This window comes from Grampus griseus (assembly GCF_964374135.1).
Source record: "Grampus griseus genome assembly, chromosome: 18".
Taxonomy (NCBI): domain Eukaryota; kingdom Metazoa; phylum Chordata; class Mammalia; order Artiodactyla; family Delphinidae; genus Grampus; species Grampus griseus.
In genome coordinates, this window is record NC_139012.1 from 66282747 (window position 1) to 66304196 (window position 21450).

Here is a 21450-nt window from a genome sequence, read left to right on the forward strand (position 1 = left end):
CTGTTTCCTAGAAAGGTATTTAGTATATTAATGAGTATTATGTATTAATTTTAATTTTGTATTGCATAAAATCACCTTTTGGAGGGAGCTTACTCAATGAGCAAAACAAATGTTTTGAAATTTGGTTGCTACGAGTTTCAGACCAGTTTGAAATTAGTTTATTTTCCTTGGGTATGCATTTCTTTGCCTCTTTTTTTGTTGTTGTTTTTAACAATAACCCCCTTCTACTTGAGCAGGCTTGAGCGGGAGAGGGGAGCTTCAACTTCTTACAACCCCAAAGGCCTTGAGTATTAAAGTAACCAAATGAATCAGAAATGTTTCCAATAAGCAGCAGAGTCCTTCCAGATCCTCAAAGGTGCCACAGTGAAGGAAGACATCCGCCTGCATGCTTTTTTCCTATTTGAAAACTGGACTAGTAAAGTATAACCTTCGTGGCATAATGTTATGCCTCCAACATGTTAAAGAGGCTTATTTATATCTTCACGGGGACATTTTAGTTCACTCGCAAATCGAGCTACCTTGCTGCGTATAACAGATCACCATCAACTCCCGGCTCACATCTCCACTTCTCCTGATGGGAATGAGAAGTTCACCAATGTCCTCCTCGATGGAGTATTCAGACTGGGGGATGAATACAGTTGATTCTAAGGAGAAAACACAATTGTTTTTGTCTGAGCGTCTTACATATGACATAATCCTGTGCAAATTAATTGCTCTCATGATTGATCATTTCCCCGGCATATTCTTTTAGAATAGCGCAGTGTGAGGGGAAGGAGGGAAGACAGGGGAGAAGAAGCAGGTATAGAGTGTGTAGGCTCTGGGCTAGTGAATTCTTAACCTAGAAATAAGACCCAACATTGCTTTTATCTCCAGTAATTGCTTTTTTTTTCTCAATTAATAAGTGCTGCTGACACACTTCCTTTAAGTCCAACTTTGTTCTCTCGGGAAAGATCTCCACCTTCTGTTGGAGTAGTTGACTTTTAGACTTAGAAGAGGCCTCAGAAGTCATCCTGTCTCACCTCTTACTTTGATGAGGAAACATGGACCCACAGAGTTGAAATTATTTGTCAAGGACTCTTACTGGTCGAGTCAGGATTACAACTCAGATCTTGTAATGTCCACTCTATTATTATTTTTTCTTACCCCAAACGTGTTCCTTTTGAATGATTAATGATTAAAAGTACATACAATGGATTATTACTCAGCCATAAAAAGAAACGAAATTGAGTTATTTGTAGTGAGGTGGATGGACCTAGAGACTGTCATACAGAGTGAAGTAAGTCAGAAAGAGAAAAACAAATACTGTATGCTAACGCATACATATGGAATCTAAAAAAAAAATGGTTCTGATGAACCTAAGGGCAGGACAGGAATAAAGACACAGACGTAGAGAATGGACTTGAGGACACAGGGAAGGGGAAGGGTAAGCTGGGACAAAGTGAGAGTGGCATGGACATACATACACCACCAAATGTAAGGTAGATAGCTAGTGGGAAGCAGCCGCATAGCACAGGGAGATCAGCTCGGTGCTTTGTGACCACCTAGAGGGGTGGGATAGGGAGGGTGGGAGGGAGGGAGATGCAAGAGGGAGGAGATATGGGAACATATGTATAACTGATTCACTTTGTTATACAGCAGGAACTACCACACCTTTGTAAAGCAATTATACTCCAATAAAGATGTTAAAAAATAAATTAAAAAAAAAATAAAAGTATAATAATGCATTGTTTGACACTTGGTGTTTTTGTTTGTTTATTGTGTTTAAACAGCAGTCCCTTTAAAATTTAGAAATCTATGCATCACTGTAAGGGACACATCTGTGGTTTCCCTCCTCCTCTACAGGTATAACAATAGCACAGAGTATACATTATACTTATATAATACTACGAGTCTCACGGATTCATTTTTAAGGTAGCGCAAAGGTACACTAAATAATAAAAATGGCATAATTAAATTGTTGGAAATCGTGGTTCAATGTAAAACTACATTTAGTTCAATAGAACGTTTAGTTCAACAGTTTGACATGATAACCCTCAAATAGATACTTTGGAAGTTGCCTGGGAGTCTGTTTCACTGAAAGTCCCACACACACACGGAAAATGCTTCATGATTATTTTTAAAACAGTAAGCCACACTGCTTTGGATGATTATAAAAGACGCTGGAATAGTGGACGCTGGCCGTCAAGGTCCACGTTCCACCCCTCTCCACCCTGCCCTGTGCTCCAGGGGCTGACTAATGAGAACCACATCAAAGGTTTCCCTTGTGCTCTGTCTCTGGCTGACAGCACAGGCAGGACTTGGAGGGTGAGAGCAACGTGGGGTCAGCATTCGTCCCCCTGGCTCCCCTCAAGGTTCCAGAGCTGGCTGTACCCCACCAAGTAACGGTCATCGTGCCCACTGGCCGCCCTAGCTCGCTCACTGGTCCAGCTAACTTCTCCTTCCCTTTCCCCTGAGGCCTAGAGGTGGTGATGGTATCCGCTCTTACCAGCCTTGGGGCACTTAACTAAACCTGGTGGTTTCCCAATTCTCGGTCTCATCTTTGCAAAAGTCATGTTATTAAATTATTTTAAATTTGCTAATTTTGAATGCGCCATTTCTTTTCTCCTGGGACTCTGACTGATACAGCAATTGAAAAAATGGCATCATTAAAAAAAATCTGTGGATGTAAGATTTAATAACTAATTATTCATTTATCAAACATGGATTGGTTGACTCCTTCTTGCCAGACACTGAACCAGGCACAGGAGCCATGGAGGTAAGCAAAATCCCTGGTCTTATGGAGTTTTCTTTCTAGTTGGGGGTGGAGAGGAGGAAGAAAATAAACACATATTCAAGAAAATATATAGTATGCCAGGAGGTGACAAATGATATGAAGAAGATGGAGTGTGCCGGCGGGGATGCAGGGGGGCGCGGGGGGTGGAGGGTGGAGGGAGGGCTGGGGCATGGTATGCGCCACGGCAGGTCTGTATTATACAGGAAAGTGTCTGTGATAGAGTTACATTTGAGCTGAGATGGCAAGGTGGTAATGAGATATCCTATGTGCGTAATTTAGGGAAGAGAATTCCTGGCAAAGGGAATGAACAAGTGTTCAGGCCAGGTATATGCAAGGAATGGCCAGGACACCAGTGTGGTTTGATGGTCTGAGTAAACTGGGCAAGGAGGAGAGGACAGAACATGGGCCGGTGAAGTGATGATGAGTGGGGGTGAGTGGATCGCACGGAGCTTTCAGGACCACTGGCAGGACTTTGGTTTTTACTCAGGGCAGGATCCTGTGGAAATATACAAGGACCACGCAGTGGGATGAAACAAGCAAAGGCTATTTATCCAGCCACCATCACTTGTATTTGGCTGAGACCCAAAGGCAGGCAGAGAAGTGGGAAAGTTTTACAGTGGAATAAAACTTATGGTTACCAAAGAGGAAAGGTGGGGAGTTTGGAGTTTGGGATTAACAGATACACGCTCCTATATACACCGAGAGACAAAACAAGGGTGATATTACGGAAATAGTAAACTCTCTAATAAGTCAATAGAGACACAGAAAAAAATGACTGCAGGGACATCCTCTCGGTGTAAACAGTGGTTATCTTCACGTGGCAGGGCAAGTGACTTTTATTTCTTTAAATCTGTCCATTTTTGACAATGAACATGTGTTACTTTTATATTTTCAGATTGGTTTCATTATTCTTTGTTTTGAAAGATAAAGCGGAATAAAATGAACGCGTGCTTTATTAGTCAATGTGACTGTACTGAAAGGAGTACTTTGATTTATCTAATGGCAATTTTTATTTTTAGGTTTTGACTGTGCTGTAACTTAGGCAAAAAAATGACTTCTGTTCTCAGAAATAAAATAGTTGTAGCTACATTTGAAAGATGTCCTTTTCTCAATTATACTGAGTGGATTACAAAAACACCAGCCTCTGCTAAAAACATGAGAGAAAAATATCTCCTAAAAATCTTTCCTATAATAGAACAAAGAAGGGAAAGAAAATGCAGGGCCTAGATGAAGGCACTGAGTGTTCATCATCTTTAAACAGTTTGGCACATTCAAAAACAACTCAGAAGATATTCTGGTACATCTTCAGGCTGCTCCAGTGCCCTCAGACTAGCCAACAAATGGTACTTAGTGTGGAGTCTGCCACTGATGTTTGAACATCAGTGGGAAGCTTTCTAACATTTCAATCGTTTGTTTTGTTTTGTTTTGTTTTAACTCTGAAACGGATATGGTAATATAGGCTAATTTAACAGGGACTTAAAAGAACAGAATAATGAAAACATATCTAAGTCACAATGACAATAAGTGTTACAAGTTCACATCAGGATACCATGAGGTCCAAAAATTATTCTGAAGCACTATGCTAATACTTTGGTTAGAGTGAAACTCTGAGTAATCTTTGTTCATATCATTGAATGTTTTTATTTTGTGAATGTAGAAAATTTTGGGAAAGTTTTCCATCACTGAAATAGTTTTACTTTGCACCACCTTTTTCCTTATCTACCTTTTTGGGGCCAAAAATGTACAAATGTGTGCTTGTCCTTTGAACAAGTGTTTAATATCTTTTTCTTTCTCTTAAGACAATGACCCATGCTGCACAGCAATAGAGTTCAAAAAGAAGAAAGCTTTGACACTGACTGAAGTTGAAGCTCTTGCGTGCTTTATCATTTTGGTGTCATCAGCTGCAACTGACTATCATTTCATTAATTCTGGACCTTCTGTTTTAGCACACTCATGTCAAAATATCACCTAGCCAGTGATCTCTTTATGTCAACATTTCCGATGGTACAAAATTTTAAAAGTAATAATATTTGAATTTCATATATTAGTCAGCCTATGTCATCTGAATTCTACCTCATGAAATGGGTTTGGTTCACTCAGCACACGAAAGTTTGCCTTTTCTTTGTCTCCGATAAGATTAGGGTTCTTGAGATATAAGCTCTATTTTCCTCTAGAATAGTATGTTTATTCTCTACTATACATTATATAGTATTAACCTAAACTGGTCCCGCCAAAAACGATTAGAGATCCTATATTTTAATCCACTAGTTCGTGGCTATGTTTTGACATCATTAAAATATCAGAATGAGCCCACTTCAATCAGAAGTTTGCAGATACTTCAAGTGTACAAACTAAACAATTGCATAAAATACTTATAGGCTTCAGATATCTATGTTAGGTATCTGTACTCAAATACCTATATTTAAGGTTGTGTTCTCCTAATAAAGTACATAAAAGTCATTTTACTGGTTAGAAATGACACACAGTAAAAAAGGAAAGGGATCTTTATATGAAATCAAAAGTTTTAGTTCTTCATATTTTCCTCTTCCCAGAAATTAAAGTGTTTTATATTAATTAATACCTATATGCTTCTAAGAGTGAGGAAAGATGGTGTAATTTCTCACGGTTAGGGAACCTAGTATAAAGAAAGTCAAGAATCTTCATCCCAGGTTAGATACTTCTGTGGACACCGTGATTGCTCCCCTTATCATAACACATAGCATCTGTATTGTTAAATGTAACTATTTAGTGGAATGTAATCACTGAGTGATATGATGCTTCAGGGTCAGTGTGCATTCTTCACTCGGGCATATATCCCTAGCTCTTAGCAGAATTCCTGGCATATAGCAGATGCTCAATAAACATTTGTTGAACACACAGATACATCATGCAAGGGCTAAAGTGGTCTTGATTATTTTCCTAGAACACTTGCTTTTATTCACCTATACTCATATATTTGAGGCTTGATGTATAAAGACAAAAGATAATAGAATAAGAATAAAAGGAGTTACTTTTTTATATAGAAGAATAGGTGAAACAATGCTGTTATGGCAAAATATACTGTTTAATTATGATTTTTGATGTGATTTCATTATTTCTTCATGTGAAATGACAGGCAACCGTATAATTCAGGAAAGAGAAGAGCTTTGGAGGAAATGTGTGTATATATATAAACATATATGTGTGTATATATACATATGTGTGTATATATGCATACATGTGTACATATGCATATACGTGCGTGTATACGCTCGCATGTGTGCATGTATATGCACACGCGCATATATACATATGTGCGCGCATATACACATATATGTGCGCATATATACACGCATGTGTATATACATATATGTGCGCATATATGCAAAAGCGCGTATATACACACACGTGCGTGCATGTGTGTGTATGTACATATGTGTACATACATGTGTGTATATATGCGTGTGTATATATACATATATGTGTGTATATATATACATATATGTGTGTGTATTTGTCTGTTCAAACACTGGCTCTGGCACTTACTAGCTGGGGGACTTTAGGAAAATAAATTCTTTGAGCCTCAGAGATTTCATTTGTAAATTGATATATAAACTGCAGAGTTGTAAACATAAGGTTGGAATGAGATAAGGTTGTAAAGGTCCTAATGCAGTGTCTGGCTCACAGTGGGCACTCCAGTGTGGTAGAGATTGGTATGATGATTATTATGAAAGCCTTTGCCTAAGGAATAATCCTGTCGGACTTCTCTGAGTTGGGTTAGAAAACAGGGCAGGAGGAATAACAGTGATCTGAAATTTCCTCAAAGCCCTTCTTGTCTTATGGAAATCTGCTGTCTGCTTTTGATCACAATCCAGCCTAGCGGCAGCGGATCTTTTAACAGAAGACAACTGTTAACCACTCAATGGAATTTCGCAGAGGAGTGCCCATCCCCTGAAATGAAATGTAATGTCACCCATCTCTGCCGATTCTAAAAGAAAACCAAATAAAACAGCTTTCAAGTGGTTGACTTAGGCAGAGGCTAAAAGGTGGCCCAATTTCTTGGGTTCCTCATCCAGAAAAGGAGTTAAACATTTCATGCACTTAAAAACCCCTCCCAGCTGGAACTTTCTATGGGCATATGCAAAAGATGGAGATTGTGGAATCAAAGTGAACCGAGGAGGACAGCAAAGTGACAGAGGAGGATGAAGGAGAGAGGTAAAACTCATAACAGTAGCAGATTTTCCACGGGTGTGCACCCTGAGGCTGCAGAAACACCTGGAGGCGTAGGGGGTGCGACACAGAGAGGCTTACCTCTCTGCTCCGCAGTCTGTTCTCTGCTTATTTTAGTTTTTCTCTTTGTACCCCAGGCTTCAATTGATGAGGAAATTGAATTTACTGATTTACTTAATCAATGACTAAACCCATCTGCCTAGGAAGTTACTAATTTCCATAATCGTGGCAGAACGCTGTATTCCCTCTCTGTGCTCCAACAGCATTCTGTTGAATAGTACCAAAAGCTCCTTTTCAGTCTCCACTTTTATGCAACAAAATAAGTCTGTTCTGGACAAAAATGTGGGCTTCCGAAGCCCCATCTGATAGCTGAACTGCGCTCGGGTGGCCCCTCCTGGATGGGCAGGGGCAGGTCCCAGCATAGCTGTGAGATCTGTGTGTGGCCATTTGGGAGCTTTGGTTCCATTCTACCCATGGCCAGTCCAGGGCTGTGAGGGAGGGGGATGGGGTGCACTTGCACCAGGCTCTCACTGGTGTCTGCTCCTCGAGTCAGGCTGCACTCTTGCACAGATGATGCAGGAAAACACAACGACTGCACCAATCTTTAGAGAGGAGTCAACTTTATTGATTATAGACAGAGCCATGGTGCCCAATCAGAGAGTCACAGACACCTGGAGGCAGGAGAAGCATTACAGACCACCCATATGGGCACTGAGTGTTGAGTCGAGTTAAGTAAATAAGCACCAAGGGTGTTTGTTATTTTTGCGGTAGACGTAGATACTCATTTATTGAATAAAGTCATAGTCATTAAAAAGCTTTACCTGAGCCATGACTGTGTAATTTAAAAACATAAATCGAGGGAGAGTATTATAAGAGTATAATTATGAACATGTGAGGATCCATGATGGATATATGTATGTATATGTGTGTGTGTGTGTGTGTGTGGAGAAAGCTTATGTTCGTAAGTTTTTTTGTCATAAAATTTGGGAACAAATGTTCTAAAATTTGTCTCATGTGAAATTGAGAGCATCCTATAAACATCAAGTTAAACGGTACGTATGACTGAAAGGCAGTGAGGTAAAGGAGTGAATGAAAGAATGTATATAATGTGTTAAGTACACTGTCTGGCACACGGCAGGTGCTCGATGAATTTCAGTTATTATCCTTATCAGTACCAGTTACTGGTAAGTACTGGCACAAGTGTGTACTTGCATGTGTTTATATAAACTGGCTAATAAGTAAAAGCAGTTCCCAGCCTAAGATAAAGCAGAGTTGATTATTCCCCCTCTTGTTCCCGTAACACTCTGTTCATTCTCTGTTGTGTTGATACTACATCACATTCTGCCGCCATAACTTATCTACAGGGCTCTGTTTCCTGTTAGACCATATGCTCTTTGATAGAAGGGACTGTATCCTATTATCTTTGCATCCCCAATACACAGTGCTGTCCCCAGCAGAAGTGTGAGCTGGATACATTTTTAATACATGCAAAAAAAAAAATCTCATAACATGTCCTAGAGTTAATATGCAGCAGAGGGAGAGCTTACAGGCACAATGGTTCCTAGAGCTAGTGAATTCACACGTGAAGAGTTACAAGCAAGTGTAGAAAGAAATAATCAAAATTTTGAAATGGTTGGGAAAGTGATCCTTTGTGGAAAGAAAAAAGGTTATTTAATCTCTTAATATGAAATCTAACATTGAAAATAATAGACAATATATATAAATGGCAAAAAATAAACAACAACAAAAAATCTAACATTGTATTTATGCTATTAGAAATAACAACAAAATTTGTATTTTGCTTTATGTTGTATGGAACTCTTTCCTAAGAATGCTGCAACATGAGAATAATTAATTTTCCTTGTTGTGTGCATTAGGAAACTAAATCTTCATAAAAGCCATTTGATTCGATGTTAGATCTCATACAACTATACATTGCAGAGCTGTGAAACAGACCCATGTCTTGTCATTTCAAGACCGCTGATGTTCAACAAGACATGGACTATATTAGGCATCTGCTGTACCAGCACACTTGTCAGCCATCATAGGGACGATCGTGGCCTGGGATGAATAGGGCTGAACTTCATCTAGAAAATGCCAAGACAACTCAGGTGACCATTACATAAAATAAAATTGTGGCAAATTTTAATTAGGTAGCCTTCAAGAGTATAGATTATATAAGGAGTGTGTGTGTGTGTGTGTGTGTGTGTGTGTGTATTGTGTGTATTTGTTTTTAAAATCCCACTTCTCAGACTTATTATGGGTAGGGAGTATTGTGTGTCACTCTGGGCTTATAAACAGGAAGGCACAAATGAGTTTAAGTGTCCTATTCCTGAGGTCAATTATACCAATGGGCAAATAAAACATCAAGAAATGGCTTCAAACAAACTGTAACTAATGGGCCAGTTTATATGTATTAAAGCTGTCATGGGCTTGTTCAAAAGAGAGAAAAGCTTTATTATGCTAGCACTTACCCCAAACTCAGGACTAGAAGAAAATTTAATTGTTTATTCCTAGATAATGCAGATAAAATTAAATGTAATTAAATGCTAATTAACATTTCCGTCCTGTTCTTTAACGGAAATGATAAACATAACTGAAGTTCATAGGCAACTAAAGGCAGAGATGTTAGTTAAACAAACAGAGCCGGAGCTCCGGTTCTCTTATCCTCTCTCCTTAATTATGCTCAGTTGTTAAACCCAGAGATTTCCACATATGTCTCCGTTTCACGTACTCGGTAGATTGTATCTTCACAGAACATTTAAGAGTTTTCTGACTAACGAAATAAATAGGCTGGCGGTTTAAAAGAAAGTCACGTCTGTCTTCTGACAGGATTTCAGCTTTAGAGAGGCTCACCAAGCTTTGTATAAATGCCAGCCCTCAAAAGGCCAATTCAACCTTTTTTTTTTTCCTGGCTGCACGGAGACAAGTCAGGACTGGAGGAGTACGGCAGGGGAGGGAAAGGTCAATTTACACTCAAATCAGTGAGGTTCACTTTAACCAACAGCAGCTAAGGGTGTGCATTGACAAGAAAACATGATCTAATAGAAATTAAGAGCAATGATGCAAGGTATTTTTCACCAAGGAGAGGGGGTGGGTTGGTGGGTATTATGTAACAAATGTGGAAACATATGGCAGAATGAAAAGTTTTGGCTGGTGAATATATGAAGAAATTTGAATAAAGTGTTATATGGAGAACAAATTAATCCCCAAATGGTCTAATTCTTAAAGCATTTGTTTAAAGGACATTTTAAAACACATTTAAAAGACTTTAATAATTCTAGAAAAATGAGATGAGTGACGTCGGTTCTGAAGGATAAAATTATAATAAGAGAAAGGGCTTCCCTGGTGGCACAGTGGTTGAGAGTCCGCCTGCCGATGCAGGGGACACGGGTTCGTGCCCCGGTCTGGGAAGATCCCACATGCCACGGAGCGGCTGGGCCTGTAAGCCATGGCAAAACAAAAAACAAAAAACAAACAAACAAAAAATAATAAGAGAACGAACATATTGATAATCTGAGGTGTATTTGTAGTTCATTGACTTGAAAAAATATCCCTTCCTTTCATTAATTTTTGGGTCCTCTCTCCCATCAGCATATCTGAGAATACTGAACCATTCATCTAGAAAGTTCTCTCTATGGAAAATCCAAACATTGAATTTAAAACCTCCTTTATAAGGTGTTTTGTCATAAAAACCCAACAGTGACAACACCACTGAGTTGATGGTAGCTCTTACCGTCTCCTGGGTCCACGATCTCCACTGTGGTCACTGCAGGGAATTCCAGGGCAGCCAGCACGGGCTCTGAGAGAACCACCTGGAAGGTCTCGGCCCGTTCATGTTCCCCATCACTCAGGATCCGCACTCTCCACGTGGCCCGGGTCTGGCCTGGGTTGAACTGCACTTGTTTCTGTGCTTTGCCCTTGAAGTCTTTGTCTTTTTTTGCAGTCCCATCTCTTGAGCCAATACCTTCACAGAAACACAATATCATTTCCTTTGTTTCATTTTCAACTAGGTTATTAAGGCTTTCCTTGCTGTTAACTTTTTGTGCGTCACTGTATCCTGCAGTGCAAAGTAAATCCTGCCTTGATTCCATGAGATGGATAATTGGGTATGGGTCTTACAGTAAAAGTGTTCTACTGTAGGTGTTAAGCAGTCCATGATTGTGTTCTACTCTTGCCCCATTATGGTTTCGCTATATATTCTTCGAGCTAAGTTTGTGTTAGAACCACTTGTAAAGCAGGACCGAGGAAATCGATGCTCACATTCTGAAATAGTCTCACACCCACAAATTCGTACGATCTAAAAACTCTTCACGTTTACTTTTTTGCATGGGTTGTATTGCATGTGTTATATTTTAAAAACTTAAGAAAAATTCTCTAACTAGAAAATATAAGCCAGCAAGAGACTCTGTGAGTCAAAGAATTCTTTGATAATCTGAGCTGTAAATGGCCAAGCATGATAATAAAAAATTATAATATTCTGTAAACATTTAATGGAACTAGGACCCTTAAAAAATCGAATTCAGTGTTTGTCAACATGACTATTGCCAGGTTTTTCTTTGTGGAGCATTCCAGAATTCCACGAAGCCATGCGAAGAGAATTGGAGAGCTAAATATATATGGTTATTATGAGCAGTACTCTGTCGGTTCACTCAAGTTCCATTTCAGTTAGCTGGGAAGGTTAAAGGATCCCTGAGTCTCTAAGTACATTACAAGAGCATCTTTATTTGCCATTACTATGCCACATACTCAAATCATAAGATGTATGATCTATAAAGCAATGAGTAAGAGTCAACAAATTCAACATCATAGAAAAATTACAAAATGGCAGTTAGTATTTGTTCTAGTATATTTTCAAGTACTGATCAGAACCTCTTAATGATACAAGTTAATGGAATAATTTTCAAATATATTCCTTTAAACATTGGCATTTTCAAAAAAAAAATGTCATGAAGAACCTAGGGGTAAGACAGGAATAAAGACACAGACCTACTAGAGAATGGACTTGAGGATATGGGGAGGGGGAAGGGTAAGCTGTGACAAAGTGAGAAAGTGGCATGGACATATATACACTACCAAATGTAAAATAGATAGCTAGTGGGAAGCAGCCGCATAGCACAGGGAGATCAGCTTGGTGCTTTGTGACCACCTAGAGGGGTGGGATAGGAGGGTGGGGGGGAGGGAGACGCAAGAGGGAAGAGATATGGGAACATATGTATATGTATAACTGATTTACTTTGTTATAAAGCAGAAACTAACACACCATTGTAAAGCAATTATACTCCAATAAAGATGTAAAAAAACAAAAAACAAAAATATTGGCATTTTCAGAGAATTTGGTAGAAAGATTTAAAAAGAGAAAAATAAAATCTTGTGCCTATTAGAATTAAAAAGTCTGAAAATAAATTCTTTGTACCATTTCTCACTTAACTGAAAAAAATTATCTTATTTTCAGAAAATGCCCTTTTGTTCTTCAAACTAGAAATGAAACTGGACCAAGTAAGATCCATTCAATCACAAATGTTCATTGGGTGCCTACTGTGAGCCAGACAGAACAGATAAAACCTCTGTCCTGTGGTGCTTGTGCAAGATTTATTTGGGTTTTTTTTCAGGTTCTCATTAGTTATCTATTTTATACCTAGAATCAACAGTGTATATATGTCAATCCCAATCTCCCAATTCACCCCACCCTGCAAGATTAATCTGAATATTTATTTCTTCATCTGAATATATCACTGACTATTTCATCTTAAAAGGAAGATGAAGATAAATATTTCACTAAACTATTTCTGTCTTATAGATCTCAGAAATATTCCTTTTTTTCAATAGGAGGTGAAGCATATTTTACTGAATGGCAAGAGAAAAAAGGGCACAGAACCAGGAATTTCAGCACTACGTATCTTGTTGAGCATTGCAGACTTCCTGTCAGCTCTCTGGTTCCTAATGCTCACAGAGTGGCTGTCAACACCTCTTGGATCCACCACAATTCACTGCCAAGGTGATGATGAAAGGAATCATTCTCTCTGAGGTTCCAGCACACACGCGGCTCATTGACCCATTTATCCCCAGTGGTACGACCAGCAAAAGAATCTATTATTTGGACTCTGATAGCTACTGCCCACTTTTCCGATTTGTTTTGTTTCATCAACAATGCATTATTTTCCTGGAGATTCAAAAGGCAGTGAAAAACCAAAAGGACTCCGTATAATACAAGGAGTGTCCACTAGTTCCAACTAGTCATACTTCTGATAATCAAATCATCCAACCTAAATAAAAAATAAGTTGCAAAGCCAAATCTCAGTTGTTTCTGTAATTTTGTGGTGGATTTTGAAAGAGATTCCCAACTGGATGTGAAGTATAAATAGACAATATCATTGATTCGTCAGGTGAAGAGGAATGCAGTTATATTTTATGAAAAAGATTGTCTTAAACTGTTTGGTATGTTTCTCAAACATGAGAAAACAATGAAGGGCATGTCATCTTTTTTAAAAGGTACGATAAGACCATGATGGAATATTAAATTTACTTGGGGTTAAAAATAAATATTCCCTTTTCATAATTAACACATAGTACCTATTCTAAGTGCAGGGCTAGTCTACCTTGTTACTAAAAGCGTGGTCCATGGGCCAGCAGCATGGACCAGATCTGGACGCTTGTTAGAAATGCAGAATTTCAAACCCTATCCCAGACCTATTCAATCAGAACCAACATTTTAGCAAGATCCCCATGTAAGTCTTATGTGCATTAAGATCTGAGGGTGGGTAGACACATACTAAATACATCATACCTCCGCAAGGCACTCTTACATAGGTGCCCAATTTTAATAAAGGATGAAGAAATGGTGTATAGATTGTGAAGGAGACAGATTAGTTCATACTTGTCTACTTGGTAGACAAGACAGTCACACACTCAATGTTCGAAAATTTTGCTCTTCTTGGAGATACAAATATTCAGCTAGTAAACCATACATATTACAAAAATATTATTATATTGGGGAAAAAGAATTCTGGAAATTAAAAGGCTTATAAACTGGGCTTAAATTTATGCTTCTTTTTTCAAAGATAATTATTAAACATAACATATTACTTTGATTTACTAAATGAAACTACAATTGCATCTCTTCCTGTGGCATGGAAGAATGGTATGGGGGTTAAGCAAGGTACTTTGGAATGAGAGGTTAGACTTCAGTCCTACCTCTGCCACATAGCGGCTATGAAATCACAGGCAAGTTAACTTCCTCAGTTGCAGAGGATTTAAGAAGTGCTGTGGGGTGGTAGTTAAGAGAATCTGCCCTGGAGCCAAATCTCACTTCTGGCCTTAGTAGCTATGTAACTTTGGGGATATGACAACCTTTCTGTTTCCTTACCTGTATAACGGGGGATATAATGACCCACTTTTCTTGGGGTTGACTATGTAAGGTGTTGAGAACCAGGGCTGGCCTGTAATAATAACTCAATAAATTAGCTATCATTATTATCACCTCACAGTCCGTTACCTAACACAGTGTCTGGCACGTAACAAGCACTCAAGAAAATACTAGTTGAGTCAGTGAATAAAAGATTGTAAAGAGGGCTTCCCTGTTGGTGCAGTGGTTAAGAATCCACCTGACAGTGCAGGGGACACAGGTTCGAGCCCTGGTCCGGGAAGATCTCACATGCCGCGGAGCAACTAAGCCCGTGCACCACAACTACTGAGCCTGTGCTCTAGAGCCCGTGAGCCACAAATACTGAGCCCGCGAGCCACAACTACTGAAACCCGCACGCCTAGAGCCTGTGCTCCGCAACAAGAGAAGCCACCGCAATGAGAAACCTGCGCACCGCAATGAAGAGTAGCCCCTGCTCGCCGCAACTAGAGAAAGCCCGTGTGCAGCAAAAAAGATCCAACTCAGCCAAAAATAAATAAATAAATTTATTTTAAAAATTAAAAAAAAAATAAAAAAGATTGTAAAGAGTAAAAGAGATGGGTAAAGTACTTAATGTGCTTAGTGGAATATCTTGCGTTTAATGCGTGTTCAGTAACTGGGAGCAATAAGATCTTTGAAATTGAAATTTTTTTGCGAGATGCAAATACATATTTAATTTATTAATGGGTTAAAATGGTTATAAAATCAACAATTATCTCTGAGAAAATACATATACAAAATACATGATTTATTAACTGTGTGCCTGAAGGTAAATGATATTCTGTCTTTAGCTATAATACGAACTATCTAATTTTAAACCTCCATACATGAAATTGGAGGTTGTAGGGGAACAGTAATACGAAACACAGCCCTTGCAGAACTTCTACAGGGCTACCCTTTGCTTTAACCTGACTTTTCCATTCCCAGTCCTAGCATGAATTCTACTACCATCTTCAATGATTGATGCATATGGGCCACACACAGAAGTCTTTCCAACTTTCTATCACCCTGGGTTACTAAGTAACCTTGTGAGGTTAACCAAGTAGCAGTATAGAGCCTTTTTAGAATTATGAATGATCTCCACGCCTGAAGGAAATAATAGTTCATTGAAAAAATAACTTAGGGAGAAAAAAAACAGCTCGTTCAATATTTTAGCATTCAGCTTAAAAAATGGCAACAGAGAGAAAAATCTGAAAAGATAGTTTTAAAAATATTTTTCAACCATTAACTTTCCCATTGCTATCAAGGGGCCGTATGTGAGTGAATAACTAAATATACTCACTAGGAGTGGGAATTTAGGTAAAACGCAAATAGATGAAAACATCCTTAAGAATTGCTAAGGTGCTCTGTCTTTTAGTCATTATTTTCCCTGTGAATTATCTGCTACAATTTCAAGCACAAAGCACAGTTAAGGTGCATCTCTGACTGACAATACGTAAGGCAGAATCAAATTCCTGATCTGAAGGGCACACGTGTGTGCGCAGAAAGAACACGCCTCTTTGAGGGCAATAAGAGCATTCACTGTGCTTTAGAAGGTTAAACACAGATTGTAAATGACCGCCTACAAAGATGCACAGGCAAATAAAGATGATAAAAGCAGAGCTGCCAGATGGGTGTGCAGGTGGACCCGCACCCCTGAAGCCAGAGGAGCCTTGAGGGGTCAGTAAAGCAAAATGTGAAAACCCCTCATCTAAAGTTAAAAAACAAAAAAGCATTTTGGAAATAAGGGATAATTAATATCCAGCATCCCAGCATCAGTGGAAATCATGGCAGGTGGGTGGGAATAGAGTTCATGGCAAAAGTATGGTGTGTAGAATATGCGTGTGTGTGTGTGTGTGTGTGTGTGTGTGTGTGTGTGTGTGTGTTGATAGGGATCTACTGTTTAAGGCTTTTGAATTTCATGGACCAGTAAAATTTCAAATAATCATTTTGGAAACAAACACAGGGTTATCAGCTTTTTATTTTGCCAACATTTTCCTAGATTCTTACCTTAGTTGATACTCACAATGAAATCTCTTTCACTGCATGAAAATTCTATCAGCCTAGATGTCTACATAACACACGGTACCAAAAATAATATAATCACCTGGGGTGCTATTATTTTTCATCACCATGCCAAATATTTTGTGCTGATTATATTACTGTTTAAAATGACTAATATACCTACTTTTCTCTATTTTATGTTTACATGAAATTGAATGTGAGCTTGGAGATGAAAAAAGGTTTACTCATTTGCTTTTGACTCTTTTAAAAAAAAATTTTATTTTATATTGGAGTATGGTTGATTTATAATGTTGTGTTAGTTTCAGGTGTACAGCAAAGTGATTCAGTTATACATATACATATATCCAAACTTTTTCAGATTCTTTTCCCATATAGAGTTCCCTATGCTATTCAGTAGGTCCTTGTTGATTTTATTTAAAAGGGTAAGGCAGCAGAAAAGGATTAGTATTTAACACCTTACTGTTGGGAAGAAAAGTTACAACATTTATCTTTTACGTAGCGCTCTTATGTAGTGTTAGGGTTTTTGAAACTTTTAGTGACCTACCAGAGCATTCAAATGCAACAAACAGATAGTAAATTACACTTCAATGTCTAATAGATCACTGAACAGTTTTTTGTTTACTTAGTATTAAAGTAGCCTTCATAAATTTATATTTCAGCAGGATTTTATCTTATAAATTACAGATTTGCCTAAGCCTATTCTAAGATCTAGTGACACTTAAGTTATTTTAATTTATGAGCTATTACTGTCATTTTGTAAAGTTATTTTATATCAGAGAAATATCATATGTAGGTAGAAGATTTGAAGAGGTATATATTTTGATTACATACTTCCTATTTTTTCAGCCTTTGTCTCTTTGATTTAGCCTCAGCACAAAACTTTTGGCATGTTTCTTTAGTAAAGAACCTTTGTCAGTATCTCCCTAAGCTTTAAAACTAGAGCAGAAAACTAAATTTTTTTTTTTTTTTTTTTTTTTTTTTTTTTTTTTTGCGGTACGCGGGCCTCTCACTGCTGTGGCCTCTCCTGTTGCGGAGCACAGGCTCCGGGCGCGCGGCTCCGGGCGCGCAGGCTCAGCGGCCATGGCTCACGGGCCCAGCCGCTCCGCAGCATGTGGGATCTCCCCGGACCGGGACACAAACCCGTGTCCCCTGCATCAGCAGGCGGACTCTCAACCACTGCGCCACCAGGGAAGCCCAACATTTTTAATCATAGTAAAATTATGAACTTTTGCTAGAAAAATGGGATTTTGAGACAGAAGTGCAAATTAAACTTACTTATAAAGGAAGTCTCTCCCAAATAACCTCTACGTTTAAGCACGACATCTAGAAATTTGGAGTCCTCATTGATCATGTAATATTCCTTTTCAAAGGAGATCCATGCCCAATTCAGACTAAAGTGCTGCTTGATTAACTTGTTTCCACCTGGAAAACAAAAATTTAAAGCCTCGAATTAGTGGTTTCTTGAATGAATAACCTTAGACATTCCAAAGACGACTTTAATGATGCAACATGACGAATCACTCTAGCTACTTGGTTTGATTCACAATCTAGGATACATACATGAAGATACATCTTACTGTTCACTGACTGTTATGCAGAAATACAACTGACATAATTCTTTGCAAAATCCCTTGATCTTTAGCAGGGAAAGTGGGTCAGAGGGAAGGAACACAGAACTACCAAAAGCAATTTTGTTAAATCATAAAGTCAAGTATCCAAGTTGCAGGATGACTCATTTCCCACAAGGTGCCGCTGGAGAGCAAGTTTTTCTATAAAGAAAGCTGCAGGGCTCTTCTGTGATGTTAAACACACACACACAACTTCACAAATACCTTTTTCTGGTTCACTGAGCAATTGGGTGGAAGGCTTTAATTATAACCACTTAAGGAAAAACAAATATCCCTTCTCCACCTCCCTTCCCCACTAGATTCCACTCCATTCCTTAAAGCAAACAGACAGGTCTTTTCATTGATTCCATTCTACTCTGAAGATAAGGCTTTCTCCTCCCACCTTCCCACCAAAATGGAGCTGGCGGTCTATCAGGAGAAAATGTGTGTGATCTCTCTAATGTGAAAGCTGCTCTGCTAGGTGAAAGAAAAGAGAAATGGTTATCAGCTGATCACTATGCATGTATCCCTCTACTTCCTTTGATCTACACCAATTATTTCAGAGTAAGGTGAGGTTTATACACAAAGGCATCAATAATTTCCTTTAAGTCTTTCTGTAAAAGGGAGAAAAAAGCCCAAATAATAAACACAGCTAAAGACACAATTTTAACTCCAGTTTATTCTCTTCTGAGTTCACAAAGGGCTACACTAGAGAAAAAGAAATGAGACAGGAAAACATCAAGGCTTTAACAGACTGAGAGCAAAAAAATCCACACGTGGGAAAGAAAACATAATTAACAAACACATGAAAAAAATGTTCATCTTTGCTAGAAATTTAAAAAAAAATTGCAGCGTCTTTGAGTTATGAATTGACACGTACTAAAGATTAAAATGAACACCCAGCACAGCCGAGATTATTTAGGGAAATTGGTTTTCTTATTTATTGCTGTTTAAATTGTAAATTAGCACCGAGCCATTGAGACAGCTACATGGCAATGTGTGCAAGAGACAAAAAGACGTTCATACCATTTGATCTTGTAAGTCCTTCTGTGCGAGAAGCAAAAATCTATTTGTAAGGGACTATTCATTGCAATATTTTCTATAATAGCCCTCAAACCAAAAATCTCAGAGTTTACTGTTTATGGTCCATCAAATCAATGAAATGCGATTCAGTCATTAAACAAAAAAAAAAAAGAATTTTTTGTTGAAATACTTAAAACACAAAATATAGAAACGAATGGTACTGATACTGTGCATGCAGTGACGTAGTAACAGGAAACATTTCAAATATGGAGCTGTTTGGTGTTTTAAACTGATGGGATTACGGACCTGTCATTTTTGTTCATTTTAAAAATCTAAGATATAAATAGATTGGAGAACAGGAAATTCATTCCACATTTTGTCCTTAAGAACTTACTATGCCTGCCATGTCTTAGACACCGGGTACTGTTCTGGAGAGGAGGGGCCACGGGCTGGGGGTTACCCAGAACTGGAGTTCATAGCCCACTTCATTCTTATCTGCTGTCTGACTTTGAGCAAGTTTCTTCCCTAGACCTCTGTTTCCTCATCTGGAGAATCAAATGAGGGTCATATTAATTAATGCCTGTGTCTGCTGTGAGGATCAAGTGAGATAACCCATATACCCATGCAGTACAGTGCAGTACATACGTAGCATCCTTCAACAAATGTTACCTTACTCCTTCCCGCTCACCCCACGCATGCTCAAGTCCACCCTGCACACCCACTGCCAGACTATTAACCTGCCTCAAATCCATCTACACTCAGTCCTCCTTTGCCCCGTCTCCGTACAGCTGCTGCACACATCAAGCCATCAGGCTATCCGTGCAGATTTCTGGTTTCACCTGTCCTGCCCTGTCTTCTTCCCACTGTCTCTAATCTGCTCACTCTGAGGTTCATCCAAGAGTCCTGCTGCTCCATGGATTTCCCACCCTCACCCTTTCTGTTACGTCTGTGCTTCTGCCTACAGCGATAACCCCCATCATTCTTCTGCTTGCACTTTCTACTCCTCAAAGGCTCCCTTTACCATCCCCTTCGTGAAGTCTCCTGCAGCGACCCCAGCCCTCTCATCTCTGTGATTCTGCAGTTTTTCACCTATTGATTATTTTGTGCAGTTTTGTGCTTTAGCAGATATCCTCTCATATTGTTTAATTGTACACATTTACTAATTGTACTCATTTTTGTCAGAGATTGACCGGCATGCATTCTTTTTACCATGCCAACACTTGGCCTTATTGTCTTTAAAAATACTTTTTTACATTATTGTGTTTATGTTCTATTACTGGGAACATTTCCTCTAGAAAGTCATAGACAAACAACAAGAACAGAATAACATTTAATCAATTAAGTTAATACATGAAACCTTTCTGATTTCTCAACTAATCATTACTTGAAGACAACCTTATGCCACACTTCTCTCTCAATTAGATTGCGGCTCCACCAAGTCCTAGATTTTATTCCAAACTTCCTGTCATGCTCTACCAAGCCACTCCTGTCCGTCCAAATACCTACAGCCTCACATCCTATCACTTCTCCATGGAGAGAAACAGCTGGTCATATCTAGCTTCTCACTGTTTTCTTCCCACATGCAAAAGCATGTGGGAAGTCTTCTGCCCAGAATATCTTTAGCTTCCTACTCCTCCTTGCAATTTGTTTAGGTCCAGCTCACCTAAAGCTCAGGGAGCCTGGCTTACCATGCAGTGTATACTTCTTCTGTATCTCCAATCAGAGTCATTGTAATTCTTTCATCTTCATGTGTATTCTGCCACTAACTGCCTGAGTGCACGTCCCCAGGACAAGTACTGGTCAAATTCATCCTTCTAGCAGCCAAATCGAACACAGTGCCTGGAACACAATGAGGTCTAAAGACGTCTTCCTTGACTAAAAAGCCTATGGATAAGTATGATTTTTGGTAATAAAATGGCTACTTTGTGACTCCTATTTCATTCCTTATTTCATAACAGCTCTCAGCTTACAAAAACAAAGCACATGCTACAGTTTTACTTGACTTGTGATGAATAACCTCTGACTTACTTGGTAACTCTTGTGCTTAACAAATGAATTTTATTACAATTCTGTATACTTTCTTCCTGTTTCTTTCCCCTATGTCTAAGAATGAGATCACTAAGCATACCATTTCTCTATTTCTTTAACAATTTTTAGCTAATTTTAAGATTTGATATTACCCTTTTTCTAAATATTGCATGTGTTAAGAATCTTGAGTCAATGAGGCCTTTCCTTGACACTTAATATGACACAACAAACACCAGTGGAAACCCCAGAATTCTCTAGCTCCTTTATTCTGGGCAATTTTTCCCTCCAGTGCTTTCCATAACCTCATATCCTATTTATGCTTTCTTTTTTGTTTGTTCACTCTGTCTCCTCCCATTGTCACCCATGATCCAGGAGGGCAGGGAGTTCATTTTGCTTACTGTTAG

At 38.7% G+C, this 21450-nt stretch overlaps 1 protein-coding gene across 1 annotated transcript in view; it reads right to left on the reverse strand.

Moving 5' to 3' along the window:
- The window catches only part of FREM2 (FRAS1 related extracellular matrix 2), a gene marked incomplete at both ends in the record, with an annotated part of 154436 nt that overhangs the window by 66151 nt on the left and 66835 nt on the right, over nt 1-21450 (reverse strand). The window contains 3 exons of the mRNA XM_082675778.1: nt 519-644; nt 10719-10949; nt 17664-17810. Of these exons, the coding sequence (XP_082531904.1) occupies nt 519-644; nt 10719-10949; nt 17664-17810 (504 nt within the window). The remainder of the gene's footprint in view (nt 1-518; nt 645-10718; nt 10950-17663; nt 17811-21450) is intronic.